We start from the raw sequence: 15,732 nt of genomic DNA on the forward strand, positions 1-15,732 counted from the left end.
ATGGTTTATTTTGGAGACTCTGCAAATTAGTCTGCACCAAAAGTAGTAACTTTTATAGCCCAGCTGATCTGTCTTCAAAAAATACATTCTGGGACATGAAGGGTTGAAACTGCGCCTGCAAACCTGACCTTTACATCAGCTGGTCTAACCTAATAAAAGATATTACCTCTCCCTAGAAGCCCTTGCTTTGTTTATGGGCACGACCGCCCGAGATTACAGCACTACTATCACCAGACAATGCCAACTGCTGGGCTCTCCCCGACAGCCCGGGCTGGGAGGAGCTGCCAAAAACACCCTGACACAGGGATGTCCTCCGAGGCCGGTCCCCGCAGCGCCGCACCTGCCGCGGTGGGTGACAGGGCGGTGACAGAGCGGAGGGCTGTCGGCAAAAGGCCGCGCTGCGCTCTATCTGCCGGAGCGCTCATTAAAACGCTGCCGCCCAGCCAGCACTCATTAATCCGTAAAGCAGTCGCACGCAGCTTTGCTGCAGACACCGGCCAAGATCCCCCTGGATGCCCCCGGGCCGCGGTGACCCCCGCCAGCCGCATTCCTGTTGGTGCAGCGCCCCCTGCGGGGCGGGCGGCCGGGAAGCGCAGCGGCTCCGTGCGCTCTCCCGGCGCGGCAGCCCGGCGGGGCGGGAGCCGCTCAGCCCCTGCGAGCTGCGCCGCCAGGACTCCGGCGCCCGCCGTCGCGCCGCACCGGCCCCGCGGGGCTTCCGCACAGGGGAGGGGACTGACGGAGGGCAGGCGCCGGCGTCCCCCCGGCGCTGGCACGGGGCCGAGCTGCGCCGCGGCGAGGGGGCAGCGCTGGGGAGGAAGAGGGATTGCCGTTTAGGGTGAGAGAGCGCGCCGCCTGCTCGCTGCGGAGCACCGGCTGGAAAAACGAGCGGGCTGCGAGCACCGTGCCGGGGTTCCCTGCGCCCCAGGCGGGTTCCGCAGAGCCGAGACCCACCGTGCCCCGGCGCTGTTGGCGCCCCGCCCCCGCGTAGCCGCGGCTCGGAGCGACCTTCCCGCAGCCCGGGGCGGGGCAGGCCCGGCGCGCCGCGGCATTCCCGCCCTGCCGCCGCCTGGCCGCGCGCCGCCGCATGCAAATGAGCGCTCTCCTCATTGGGCCGCACCGGGAGCCCTTTGAAAGGGCGCCCGGCGATTGGCCGCGAGGCAGCGTTAACGCACTCGGGAGAATCTCCCTCCCCCCCCCCGCCCTTTTTTTTTTTGCCGCTAATGTGTGATGCGTTCCTCTCAGACGGGGTGTAACTCTGCGCGCCGGTTACTACAGAACAAATAGTTCTCAGCCCCCCGCCGTCCCCGCGCCCACCCGCGCGGTGGGGCGGGACAGGGCGCTGCAGTCGCGGCCGCCGCCCCGCGGGGGCCCCGGCGCAGAGGGGAGGGGGCGGCGGGGGCGGCGGGGAGAGGTGTTCCCCCCTCCCCCGCGGAGGGATATCCTCGGCGCGCTCGCTGCACTCTGCCCGCACCAAAATATTGAGAGTTAAGAGGCGGCTCGGCGGCGCCGCCGGCTCAGAAGCGCGCGGGCAGCTCGGCGGCGGCGCGGTCTGTCCTCCGCCCGCCACGGCTCCACTGCGGCGCCCAGCCCGCTCCTGCCGCCGCGGCCCCCGCAGGGGCGGGCTCCACGCGTGGATCCCGAGTCCCCGGACTCGTCCGTCTCCGCGGAGGGCTATAGTTTTGCCTGCGCCTGCCTGCGCCCCGAGCGGCTTTCGCCGGGTGGAAGAAGGAACGCAGGAGCGGCGCGTTCTCTGACTGCGTTTCCCCGGAGGACTTTGTGCGACAGACGCCTGGACTGCTGCCGGCGGGGACGGACCTACAAGGATTCCGTGGGCTCCCGCTCCCGGCCGCAGAAGGAGCCGCGCAGAAGCTTTCGGCGGCCCGCCGCCCTCCGCCGGCTCCGGAGACAGGAGAGCCGCGCCGAGCCGAGAGGACGCCGGCGGACTGCCGCGGGGAGCTAACTCGACGTTTTCCCTCCCTCGGAAGATGTTGCTCTCTAAGTTCGGCTCGCTGGCGCACATCTGCAGCCCCAGCATGGATCACTTGCCGGTGAAGATCCTCCAGCCAGGTACGGGGCTGGGGTGTCCCCTGCCAGCGCCGCGCCGGAGGGCGCAGACCCGCCCTGCGCTACCGGCGTGTCGGGGTCGGCGTCTCGCAGCTCCCGGAGCTGCGTTTATTTTATTTTTTCTTTGTTTTTTCTTTTTTTCTTTTTTTTTTTTTTTAATTGAGGAAGATTTCCATTTTTTTATATAAACCCTTGGTCGGAATCAGGGCAGCGCACACAGCATTCGTCCGAGCGTTTGTGTTTTGGGTTTTTTTTTTTTAACGTTATTATTTTATTTTATTAACACTATTATTATTATTATTATTACTGTTATTCGAGCGCAGCGCGGCTGCGGACACTAACGCGGCTTTTTCCCCCTCTTGTTTCCGCAGTGAAAGTAGAGAAGGAGCCTTTTGATAAAGTCTACCAGGTGGGCTCCGTGCTGGGCAGCGGGGGCTTCGGCACCGTGTACGCGGGCAGCAGGATCGCCGACGGGCTGCCGGTGAGGCGCGGGGCTCCCGGGCGGGGGCGGCGGGCGGGAGCGTGGCGCGGGAAGCGGCGGGCGCGGCCGGCCCGGCCCTCGGCGGCGGGGCGCCGGCTTTGAGCCCGCCCCGCCGCTCACGGCGCCTCCGTTCTCCGTGCTCTGCAGGTCGCCGTGAAGCATGTGGTGAAGGAGCGGGTGACCGAGTGGGGCACGATTGTAAGTACCCTGAGGGGGGCTCCGGGGGTGCCGCGGGACTCCGCCGCGGCGGGGCCATTGTGTGGGCGGCGGGGCCCGCCCCGCTGGCGCGGCCTCTGCGTCGGGAGGGAATTTGGCGGGGGTTCGCCGCCGCAGCGCCGCGCCCGCCCCTCGGACTGCGGCAGCGGCGGAGGGGGCCCGCCGGCCGCGCCCTCCTCCCCGCCTCCTCCCCTCAGCCAGGGGCTGCCCCGGGCCGCGCCGCCCCCCCGCTCACCCGCGCCCCTTTCTCTGCCCAGAGCGGCATCATGGTGCCCCTGGAGATCGTCCTGCTCAAGAAGGTGGGCTCCGGCTTCAGAGGGGTCATCAAGCTGCTGGACTGGTACGAGCGGCCCGACGGCTACCTGATCATCATGGAGCGGCCCGAGCTGGTGAAGGACCTGTTCGACTTCATCACGGAGAAGGGCGCCCTGGACGAGGAGACGGCCCGCGGGTTCTTCCGCCAGGTGCTGGAGGCGGTGCGCCACTGCTATGGCTGCGGCGTGGTGCACCGGGACATCAAGGACGAGAACCTGCTGGTTGACCTCCGCACGGGCGAGCTGAAGCTCATTGATTTTGGCTCGGGGGCCCTCCTCAAGGATACAGTCTATACCGATTTCGACGGTACGTGCCCCCCACACTCCCCGTGCCCCTCCCGGGGTGATGTCCTCCCTAGAGAGGCCGCTTAGCCCCTTTCCAGTGACCAGTCAAAGCAAGCACAGCCCCTGACACGGGGGTTCATATCAGGTCTATCGGTAATGGAAACCTGTGGACCCGAAGCCGCTTAGGGGTGTTCAGTTGCGCAGGAAAGAAGCGATTCCAGGCAGTGACGCAGCAGTTTATGTTTCCCTGTCTTGGAAAAAGCGGGGTTTTTTTCCTAGAGGGCGATCTGTTTACATGGAGGTTTTGCCAGTGTCGGATGTTTCCATGTGTGGATATGCAGTTTTTATATGCGGTGGGGTTTTTTTTAACTCGGAGTGGTGCCTCCCCCGCTCCCGTTCTGCCAGTGTCCTGAAAATCCCGCATTGCAGATTTTAAAGCTGTGGGGACAAATACGCTCCCCTCGAAATGAGTTGCTACAGCGGCGGGGGTCGGTGCTTTAGAGGTGGGAAAGCTGAACGTAAGCCAGCGTGTGAGCAGAGGGAGCATTTCCCCCAGCCCTTGGAGCAGGACTGATGTAACACCGGGGTCTCGCTCCCCCCGGCCCCAGCTGCCGCACTCACATCTGTTTGTTGTGAAACCCGAATCCCCGCCGCACGTGACCCTCAGCATCACGAATTCCCCGTTTTGTTTGGTATCCAAGGAGCCCTCGGGCACCGGAGGGAGGAGAGGGGGGCGGGTTGGGAAAAGCTGCCGCATAGAAGCCCCGGGGGGAGGCTTTAAAAACACAGAAATCGTGAGCGGCCCTATTTTGTTTATTGCCCTGTGGAATTGGATAAAGCAGATTAGCCCCGTGTAATGCGGGCAGACCTGAGTTTCACCTTCTTGTCGCCCTCTCCTCCTCCCTGCCAGCCCCCTTTGTCCTTTTGTGTCTATTTTTGGTGTGATGCTGCAGACGCCACGTGGTCAGTGAAAGGGAGCTTGCCTCAGTAAACAGTCAGCTGATGGGGCTGTGTTATTCCTTGCAACAAAATAGAACAACCGGATGGGCCAAGTCTGTTGATGGTGTAACCCTGCCGATGACCTGAAATTACACTGCTAATGGCTTTGGCTTGTGAAAAATGTAAAGCTGTTTAGTTTTCTGGGATTTTGTTTTTTTTTTTTTTTTTAATTCCTGCATGTCAGGTTTTTTTTAATTTAATTTAGCTTTGTCAGAAGGAGCTGAACAATGGGTAAACACTTTAAACCTTTGCTCTAATTGTGGGGGGGTTTTTTTCTGCTTTCAGGAACGAGAGTATACAGCCCTCCAGAGTGGATCAGATACCACAGATACCACGGGAGGTCAGCAACAGTATGGTCTCTGGGAGTTCTGCTGTATGACATGGTTTGTGGAGACATCCCTTTTGAGCAAGATGAAGAAATCTTGAGGGGACGATTATACTTCAGGAGAAGAATTTCACCTGGTAAGTTCTGTAGAAGTCAAATGAATTTTGTGGTTTGGGGTTTTTTCTAATAGTCTTGTACACGTGAGCTTGTGTGGATGGACTTTTGGTACTGGGGATTGTCTTTTTTTTTTTTTTTAACCTTTTTAGTCTAATGTGCCTTTTTTTTTCTTGATACAGAATGTCAACAGCTGATCAAATGGTGCCTTTCACTGAGGCCTTCAGACAGACCAACACTTGAGCAGATTTTTGACCATCAATGGATGCACAAATCTGAAGTAGTGAAGTCTGAGGACTGTGACATAAGGCTACGGACCCTTGATACCGATGTATCTAGCACAAGTTCGAGTAATGAGAGTCTGTGAATTACTAAGGACCTCGCACTGGGAGGGGGAGCTTCAAGCAGAAAGACCACAGTGCTGCTGCCAATACATAGGAGGGGCTAGAAAAATGCATTCATTATTCTGTAGTTGAATCTTTGTCTGAGGGACTTGATTTTGTTTTCCCCCTTTGCTGGTTTCTGCTTTGGAATGAGAGATTTCCTTTGGAAACGCTGATGTTTGGGAGTTGCAGGCCAGTATTTAGTCAAAGACTGACCTTATTAAGAAAGCAGTGACCTCTTTGAATACATGGTAAACTTTTTTGCTCTCATAGAGCCTGGACTAGATTTTATTTGCTTTTGAGTGCCTTTTTGAAAGCTGCTTCAGTGGGACTTTCTTTTTTGAGCTGTCTATGTCCAAAGAAGATCCAGTTCATTATAGGAATTTGCTCCCTTTAGACTCAGTGCTGGAGGAAGCAGCTCCTATGATGCATTGGAGAACCTGTTCGGTGATTGAATGAAGTAGTCCCATCCACTGGTGATGGAATACTTGAACACAGACATTTCACTCCTGTCCCCCTGCCCTTTACAAATCCAACCCACCTCTGCTGCTCAAAATATTTCCTATAGCCTGCACAGAAATATGAACAGGTATAATGGCTTCTTTATCAGAAACATTTATTCATGTTTCCTTTTATCATCTCTACCATTGGGCATGAGAAGCCCCTTTCTCAACTCCCCCCAGCCTTTTGTCACCCTGCGAGTCTTAAAGTATGTATGGGCATGTTGAATGCACAATCAATGCAATATTCAAGGACTTCTACTTTTTTTTTTTTTTTTTTTTCCATACCTGTATAATGTGTTTATGTAAACTTGGTTTTTCCCGTGTACTATACAGTTATTTATTGTTTGGAATTTAGAAAACCTCCCACAGTTTACAACTGTGGCTATTTATTTGGATAATTTATTTGGTTAGAGTTATTCAACACTGTGCTTTCCCCTCCTTCTCCCCATGGGAATTCTAGTGGTTTGCCCATGGCACTTTTTTTCTGCATTCCTGTCAACTTTTGGTTACAAAAAAATAAAAAAAAAAAAAATTCTGACCTTACCAGTTTTTTGTTGGAAGATGGGAAATTGTTGTACAAAGTCTAATTTAAGGGAAATAGAATGACTTTTTAAAGTTAGTCAGTATGCCTTTTGTCTGGTATTATTGTACCAGAAGTGTAAAGTAATGCTGTTTGGAAGGGTTTTAAATTATTGACATTGTACAGTCTCCGTGCATTGGCTCTGGAAAGGTAGAGTGGCAGAGTCATAAACCTTAATTTATTTTAATAGCTGTGTTTCTGTGATCTGGTTGCATTTATGCAGCTTGGATTTGGATTTTTTTTTCTTCTGTTTAACGGTGTGAAATGTATGGAGATCATATTTTTTATACAGGTATTTCAATTAAACTTTTTGTATATAACAGTTCTGAGTTTGTGTACTTATTTTATCTTCACTGCTACTTCTGATGAGCTGTGGAACACACTCTGTTACCATCTCAAGTCTTGTTAAAGGCCTGCAGCAGCTGAACCAGAGTTAGGAGATGAACCAGAGTTAGGTCTGTGCCATTAAGCATTGACCACTTTTAAAGAATTAAGCAATCCCTCACCTGAGCTCTATCTCCTCAATCACGCTGTTTGATGTTGGACTGGGGCAGGAGTACAAAACAGCAGCACTAATGGCCTACATAAAAGGGAATTGGCCCTGTAATTGTGGGACTTTTACCTCTGCAAACACTGAGTATCAGTGTACTTGTCCTTCAGTATAACAAGGAAGGAATTCTGTAGCTGCTGGTGGTTCCTGTAGTTTTCACAGTTGATATGTTTACTTTCCATTACATTCAGTTTCCTTCTTCCCACTTTACACCTTCCTTCTAGGTGTGGATGAGGACTTCTGTGCCCTTACGGGAAAGGGATGGGAAAAGGGACAGCATTCTTGGAGATGAGGGCGGCTGTTTCCCTTCAACTCCCTTCCATAATCAGAGTGCTGTGTCACTTGATCGAGTGTGATACAGGGGAACATGTGCCATTCCTCACCCACGGCAAAGGACAAGAGAAAAGTCCTCAGCATTCATCTTCACACATTGGGCGTCAAATCTTGCGGATTAGCGGTTTCATCCTTGTTTCTCCGTAGCCAGAGACTGACCTGACTTGGTCTTGTTGCGGGGGTGGTAGTGATTACAAGGTTTAACTACTGCAGAGGGATCTACAAGGTGTATTTAAGGATGTGTTCGGTCATTAAAGGTGCTTTGTACTTGTCGCAGTAAACGGCTAGGTTTAGAATCTTGGTTTTATGTTGTTTCCCTTTCTGGGGATCTTTGTGCCAGCTCATCTGCTATTATTTTGGTTCCCTGTGGGTGATATCTTGCTGGCATCACATCAAGCTCCTGATGCTAACTAGTTTAGACTCAAAATGCCAATAAATAGCAGGAGGTAAATCTGAAGAAAAAAGACCATTTTTGGTCTGTGCACTTTTCTGATGGCACGAAGGGGGAAGGTGTGTAGCTTTTTCTTTCCCATATAAAGGAAGCTCAAACTACTCTATAGTCAGGGGAAAAAAGAGCCCTAACCACAGCCCTGTCCGTCAATTTGTTTTCTATCCTTCTTTATTTTGTTCTTGTTTTGTTTTGGGGGTTTTTTGTTTGTTTGTTTGTTTTTTAATTATTATTTTCCACAGTTTTTAATGAAAATGTGTATATATGATAAACCTAGTCCCTGAAAAACTCAGTTCCCTTTTGTTGGAACTCTATTCACAGAAATGAAAGATTCTACAGTTAAGACTGCTTAGAAAAATTACTGTGTCCTATGAGAAAAACACTTAAAAGTGAATATTTAGAGTTTTCCTTTGGAATGAGAAATTCCTTTTGCTTAGCAAGGGAGGATTCAGGTATGCTACAGGAGCAGTGATCCCGGCTCCTAGTGCACTTCTTTAGGGAAACATGTTTCTAACCACAAGAGGTCCCTGGAGAAATTCCAGTAGCTGACAGTAATTAACATCTTCCACTCCAGTGACTTCACATGTTCACAGCTGTTCAGAGGGATGGCAGCAGGACTGTATGGGTGAGCTTCAAAGGGCTACAGAAAAGCAACTCTAAAAACACATTTGTAAAGCTATTGATCGCTGAGCCAGAGACTTTCAACATTTCAACAAGAGCTGATGTTACTTTCCTTAGCTTCGCTGAGAATCAGCGTTGAAACGCACTGTTTTGAAACATAAAAAGTAGGTTTTCACCTTTTGCCACTGAGGCAAAATGCATTAAAAGGATAAAGGTCAAAAGGACACGGGCACCGAGTGCTGACTCCCCTCTGGGATTAGCTCAACATAGAAGGTGCACTTTCAGTGCTGCACAGGCAGCTTTGGTTGTGAAACCCCCCTGTGCACTAATAGAAGCCATGTGGCTGAAACACCCTATACTGAAAGTAATGGTTTGTAAAAATAGCTTTTCATTACAGTTGAAAGTTGGAAAATGATGAGTTAATATAGTTCCATTAGCTGAGTGTTTCTGCCAAAATGAGCAAGTCAGTGACAGCTCTTGGTTTCTCCTGTGCTTCTGTCTGGTATTAATATCACTAAATGTTAGTTCCCTGGGATCCTCCTCTTCATGCTCTCTCCCCACTAGGTTGGTTTTCAACAGCACAAAGCTTGAAAAATAAAATTCAGCAGGTTATTCAAAGCACTATTGTTTAAATCAGGGCCTGTTTTAACCTTGAAAATTTGATTTAGTAATATTTATACCTATGCATGTATGTATGCTACTGGCTTCATAATAGATATTTAAAATATATTCTAATATTGAAATATCTTTAACAATGAAGTGTTTTGTGTAATTTAGGTCCCTAGTAAAGCTAATTTGCCTGAGTGCATAAGCAAACACTCTCTTCTTTTTTTTTTTTTTTTCCTCTTTTTGTTAGCTGAGCTTATATTTACTGAAGCAGCTGAACAAGAGCCCTTTGAAAATAGCTATCAAAGGATGTTAGCAAGATTGACTAGGGTGTGTTCCCACCAAACTTATGGTTCTCTCTCAGTGGTTTAGTGACCTCTGTTGGTGAAGTTAAAGCACACGTTCCAAAGATATTGATGCATAAATTGGGGAGATTTTAAAGCACTGCTGGTTGATATTTTTAGATATGAGTGAGTGTGGCTGATACTTGATTATCCCCTAATGCTTGAAGGGATATTTCACTAAAAATTAAAAAAATATAGATTACTACAAATGTGAAAATAACTTCTCAATAAAAACTGGGAGAGGGGAGTATGTATTCAAAAGGTTGTCAAACCTTCATCTGATGTAGTAGTGCTAACCTGCCTAGTGTGCCTCCAGTCAGCTGCACAACTCTTGGCATGAGCATTTACGACCATATTAGCCCTCATTCTTCCACTTCATTTCAGGAACCATGATAAGCACTTGTCTTCTGGCATGCTGATGGGCAGTAATTCTCAGTGGTGTAACTGGACAACTGAATGTTGTGGCCCTATTGGTGTATTATTAGTGGATTTTTTTTTTTTTTTTTACTAACAGCAGTGTTGCTACAATTTGTAGCAGAAGTCAGGATGGAGGCCTTTTAGTTTCATTGCAATGCAGTTTTTGTGCTGTCCCAAAATTTTCTCTGCTTGTAAATTTGCAATTACTTAGTTTCATGGTTATCTGTGATTTAAAAATTTAATATTTTTTTGCCTACAGCATTCTTTCAGGTAGCTGATTTACAGAGACGTATTAGGCTTTGGTTATATTGCAGAACTGCTGAACAAAGTGATAAGGAGGCCACAAATCCATTCAACTAAAAATTAATTTAAATCTGTATAAGGCAGGATTCCTGATTATTTTCAGAGAAAGTTTGTCTCATAACTGGTGAATTCATTTTATCCCTAAAAGATGTGTCCACGTAGACATAACAGCTCTTTTTTTGATGAAGAGAAGTGACTAGAGAACTCCAGAGCTGTGGTGTAACTCAAGGCAAAATGAGGAGCAGAAACATACATCCATTAAATTCTTGCAGACATTTTCTTAGCTTGCAATTCCACCCCTTCTCTTCCAATAAATTTAAAAGGTATTCAATCTTTGTGTCCTTTACTACTCATAATTATTATTTGTAATACAGCCTGGCACATTTAAGTTCCAAGGCACATTAAGTGGTTTGCAATACTCAGATAAAATTGTCATGTTTATATCTCAGATGCTAGGATTTCCTTTTCCTTAAAATGCTACGAAGGAAATTACTCGCCTACGAAAACATTCTGCTTACATAATAATATAAATTCAATATAGGTCTCAGATTAGCTGTGTTTAACCTCTAATTAATATGGTCTTAGTAAGAACGTTATCTATTATAGCTAATACTCTGCTAATTGACTACACAAACCATTATGTAAAAAGCTGCTTATACTAGTCCCCTAAGAGAATTAGTGAGATGCATACTTTGACTTGCACTGTTTCTCAGGTAAGTCTGTATTAAACATCAAAATTGGAATTAAGTCATAGTCAGAAAAGTAAATTGTGGATCAATATGATTCTTTGTTTACTATTATTGGCTCAGCAGTCACTTTCAGTCTCCAATTAGGAGTACAGAAAGATTACAGGAAATTATACTGAAAACTGGAGTATTTTGGTATTTTGCTCTGTTATGTATAGAATCCTGAGGCAAATGTTTTATTATTTTATGAATAATTGTCTGAGTAATAGCTAGGTGGATTTTTTTTTTGTCTGTATGTTAGTGCTACTGAAAAATATGCTCTTTTGTTGAAATAAAAAAAAAAAAAGTTTTGCTTGAAAAACTTACTCTGGTAAGTATGAATGGCCTGGTTTCACTTCAAGTTTCTTTCTCCCCCCTTTTCTGCTTCCTTTTAGGACAGGAAAATATAAGCATCAAATATCAGCCTGTTTGAATTAAAGTATATAAATATGTTAATCATCATATGCTATAAAAAGCTTGTAGTGGGGATTCCCTATAATTTATTTCTTTTCCAGAAGTTTTCAAGCCTAAGAGAGTTATGAAAGGGAACACTCTTTTTCAAGATCATCCTAAGGAAAAACGTTCATTACCTGTGGGGAACTACTCCTGTGTTCAGATTCTATGCAAAGATTTTGGGGTGGAAAAAGGGAAGGGGAAGAGGAGGGTAGTTTGTTTGTTTATAATGTCTAAGTAATATCAAAAGCCTTAAAATATAAAGATTTACACCAGCATAGAAAAATGTAACAGATCAACTGCTCTGCAGAGGGAAATTTGTCTATTGTCTGGGCAGATATAAATGGATAGAATACTTAATCCACAGGAAGGCAGATTAAGTTGTGGTAAGGAAGAGTTTTATATCTATAAGGCTAGCTGAACACCAGAGTAAACAAACTGGAGTACAGTAAATCAATATTCTTAGAAACAAGCGTTTTTCATAAATCATCTAGAAATTACAGCTATTTTAAAATTACTTTGAATTTCTTCAGCCTGATGATCTTGAATTACAAAGACAGATTTCAGTCACAACATTCATCTGCTTCTTGAACCAATAAAAAAAATTTATTGTGATCAAAACAATTTTCATCAAACAAACCAAAAGTTTTGGTTTTGTCAGCAGCAAAAAAATTTATTTTGCTGCTGGCAAAACCAAAACTTTTTTAATGCAGATTTGACCTAATCAATAGAAGTAGTGACAGATTTTCTCATGATGGTGAGGTTATGGGGCTACTGACCTTTTCTCACAGCCAGCATCAGCTAAATTGTTCCTCCAGCTATCCCTTCCTTTTGCTGGTACACTGATATTAAGATCAATAAACTGATGTCTGTGATAGCAATAACCAGCATAAGTGAGGGAATATGCACAACCACTTGGAGCTGGAGTGTGATGGAAGAGAGATGATACTGCTGCAGAAAGGATATGTGTAATAACAAAATTCTGTCTAGTTGGTACCATCAAGCATACCCTCTAGTTTCTATTTGATAACTTCTGCAACAAGAAATTTGTAAGAAATATGACTAATCTTGCTATTTTTAACCTGCCATTCAAATTATTTTAAGTGGCTCTTCTTCAAATCAGGTGCTGAGCATTTGTTTACAAGGTATATAGTACCTCAAATATTGATGAGGTGAAGGAACTAAGGTCACTCAGAATCCTACACAGGTCAAAACTTCATTCATGGCTATATTTATATATCTCACCAGTATGTCCTATTTTTTAACCAGCTTCACTGGTACCTTTGCAAATGAGAAAATACATTAAACGTTTCAGAATTGTTAATCAATGACAACACTTTACAGTTATTCGTGAAGAAAAGATAAGTTGTGGTGAGAAAAGGTAATGCAAATGAGCTGAGATAACATCATTGCATTTATTGTTTTATCTCAAGCTCTGTGATTGTCCTATTTCTCTGTCATTTGAGCCTCTTCAGGCATGAGCTCCATTGTCCTCTCTAGGATATTTTTACCACTACTCACTGTTTAATATGTAGGATTCCAATATACTTAAAGGAAAATTTCAGCGACTGATCTTGAAAATCTTGGTCAATCCCTATGTAAACCATGAATTTTGAGTGCATTTTAAAGATACACTGCTCCCAGTTTAGTGCTTGTTTTGATGATGCACTCAAGTAGCTTTAATAGCCAAGGATCACTATTTCCTGACAACTCCCAGCCAAAATACTCATGGTGGTACAGGACCCAGTTCTGCAGTTCTTGTCCAAAAATTCCCATAATTTCAAGGGAGATTTTGTCTGTTTGATGACTACAGAGCTATCCCTTAACTTGTGACAGAAGAATGTCTGCCCCTAAGAGAAAGTAAAAAAGAAAGCCTGAAGTTGTGAAGAAAACCTCTCCTGCAATGTTGAAAAGCAGTAGAAAAACGAGAAAGAAGACTTTCTGTCTTTCAGAAGTCATAGCTGCACCTCTCTGTAAGGCAACAAATGTTATTTGGAAAACAAGGGCACGATAACTTACAAGAAAAGTAGAGCATAAAAATTATCTCAAAACCTGAGTCCTCGGTGACATTTTTGTTCATACCACAAAGAGCAGTTACTCACCCCTGAGATTACCTCAACTGAGGTTAGAGCATGCTGACAAAACCAAGTCTTTTTCCCCATGTGACTGCCTATTGGTGTGAAAAAGGGTTCATACAATGTTGATCATAATTTGTACCTCTCTTTTCCTCTGCTGAACAGACTTTCTATGTCACCAACTAACAGTGTGATCTAACCCCTTTTATGGCCTGCAACAAACTCCTGCTGATACAGGTGGTGAGGGGAGCATGTGTGAGTCACAGTTTCAGAACAAAAAATGCACACTTTCATATTCTTCACAAAGTTACACTCATATTATTTAATATTATTTTAAAACTAATGTCACCATGGCAAAAACTGCACTAGTGCAAATGGTTCTTTTTTGCTCAGATAATTTTCAGTCTTTTAGAGACTTCATTCACTGATTATGAATAGATATATGATAACAACTTTTGTCTACATCTTATTACCATCTTGTACTATAACTTTCTTAATTCCAGAACAAGGTAATATAGTTGACAACACTAAATATTTAGCCAAGTTATTAACAGACCTGAAATTATTTGCTCTTTCTGAACATTTTTTCTGTTTTCTTGGAAAATGTTGAATTTTTTTAATGAAAATTTTGAATGACACAAGTTCATATATATAATTATATATCTATAATATTTCAAACTCCTAAAGTAGGTCTTCTCCAATGAACAGATGAGTTCAATTGAAGCTCACTGACAAACTGAGCACCACAAATGGTGGTCATCAAGGCAATATTAAAAAGTGATAAAGAATCCCTGGATGAACACAAGATTATCAGTCGTGCACATGAAGTTCTCCCAGGTCTTGCAAGTGGCTGGTATAAAGCTTGCGTGGCACTGGTGAAAAACTGGAATGGAAGATACTTCTAATAGCATAGTGCTAAGACATCAAATGACTTGGTGCTGGTTTTCTGCAGGGAAAGATCTCCTCACACAGAGGGCATATCTTTGTTCTCAAGTACTGTACTTCTACACTCTGGCTGCTAAAATTCAAGGTAATTGATTGCCAATTGGCTTAGAGATAGGAAAAAATACAAACATTTTTGTTGAAATGAATGTACCTTGACATATCTACATTAACATGTACAATGCTGTTAACTAACTCAGATTAATGAAATCAACTCAGAGGAGCAAAAACTCCAGAATCACAGACTTCAACTAAGAGATTGTCAAATCAAACTTACTGCAAGTAAATTTTTCCAGATAAGTTTTTGAACTAACATCTCTTTGAGAAGTATGGATAATAGAAAGTGGTTAATTTTCTCCTTTTTCACTAGTTTTATATAAAACCTGCTTGAGAACATTTATTGGATTACCTGTGTGGTAAATGTAATGGATAAATTCGTGTATCAAAGATTTGGTCTATTAAAAAGTTACTCCAGGGCATGTCCGAGATTCCAAGACCTGTGGTGCAAGCTGTAAAACCACAACATTTGCAACAGAAATGACATGGCCGGACTGGCGATGGCCCATTCATCAAGGATGGGCCTCCACTTCACAGCTCCTCGACATCTGATATCAGTCTTGGTGGCGGATTCAAGGATGATCAAATCAGCACCCCAAAGATGAGATCCAGGAAGACTATCAAGGTCTTTTCACACTTACGGGAACCTCTGTCTAGACCTCGCTTAGAATTGAAGAAATACGTGAATATTTGGACTTTCAATGGACTTAGACTCAAGACAAATAAAGTGTATAAAAACCCTACACCAAGACCCAATGTGTGGTCAAGGTTTGATGGTACCTTTGTTACTATCACTCTGCCCACCCAGCATTCGATCGATGTTGTCCAATTTTATTGTGGCTTTTTAATTTGGTTTTGGAAATTTGCTAAAGAAATTCTGTTATTTTGAGTTGGCTTCTAATAATTTATAACACCTGTTACCCAAATTTAGCTGGAATGGTTTCAGTGGGAATTACTGAAACACCCTGATCTATAAGATCAGTACTTACAACAGTCTGATGTCTGGTTCTCGTATATATTTCCATGTAGATTTGCCTTAGAAGGTTGTTTGCTTATTTAAAGAGCAATATAGGGTATGAAAGGGTTATGTAAACATACACTTTGCACCTACAGTAGTGGCTGATTTAAATAGTTAAATGTCATTTAAAAAATCACAAAGTGAAGAAAAGCTGCAGTGGCATCTTCGTCTGAACACAGCTGCTCACTGGATTACCTAAAACTATGGAACAGCTCCTTGCAACAGATTTACCCTGCACATGCATTTCAGTTTAACCATCTCAAAAACCAGCTGGGGTGTGTTGTACAAATTTTGATCACAGGCTGGCCTGCATATGCCACTGTAATTTATACACTTGATTACCTTCCACTTTCTCAAGGATATTAACTGGCATGAACCTTTATTTTTTTTGTTTTTCATATCCAGTAATTAATTCCCTGTAGAGAGTGACTGAAAATACTAAACAAAAGCATTTAATCAGAAATTATTGGAGTTGTCTTGTCAGCCGTCTGTTAATCACCGTGCATTTTTGTACAAGGAGTGAAATTTTTATTAAACCTAAACTTAATTAAAACATATTGTTTCCGTAGCAGATTG

The 15,732-nt window shown here is 44.9% G+C and overlaps 1 protein-coding gene across 1 annotated transcript; it reads left to right on the top strand.

Moving 5' to 3' along the window:
* The first annotated feature begins 1,480 nt into the window (after positions 1-1,480).
* On the top strand, positions 1,481-6,586 carry PIM3 (Pim-3 proto-oncogene, serine/threonine kinase). Its single transcript, XM_066318597.1, has 6 exons — positions 1,481-2,067; positions 2,436-2,545; positions 2,693-2,743; positions 3,019-3,382; positions 4,645-4,821; positions 4,981-6,586. The coding sequence occupies exons 1-6, from the start codon at positions 1,986-1,988 to the stop codon at positions 5,163-5,165; spliced, it is 969 nt and encodes a 322-aa protein (XP_066174694.1). The 5' UTR covers positions 1,481-1,985; the 3' UTR covers positions 5,166-6,586.
* Positions 6,587-15,732: the final 9,146 nt, after the last annotated feature.

Source organism: Sylvia atricapilla, chromosome 5, assembly GCF_009819655.1.
Source record: "Sylvia atricapilla isolate bSylAtr1 chromosome 5, bSylAtr1.pri, whole genome shotgun sequence".
NCBI lineage: Eukaryota > Metazoa > Chordata > Aves > Passeriformes > Sylviidae > Sylvia > Sylvia atricapilla.

What these genes read in the sequence shown, in the direction of transcription:
- PIM3 (XM_066318597.1), top strand. Translation starts at nt 1,986, where the DNA reads ATGTTGCTCTCTAAGTTCGGCTCGCTGGCGCACATCTGCAGCCCCAGC. An exon ending in GGTGAAGATCCTCCAGCCAG is followed by an intron (nt 2,068 to 2,435) that starts GTACGGGGCTGG and finishes TTGTTTCCGCAG; the next exon opens with TGAAAGTAGAGAAGGAGCCT. An exon ending in AGTCTATACCGATTTCGACG is followed by an intron (nt 3,383 to 4,644) that starts GTACGTGCCCCC and finishes TTCTGCTTTCAG; the next exon opens with GAACGAGAGTATACAGCCCT.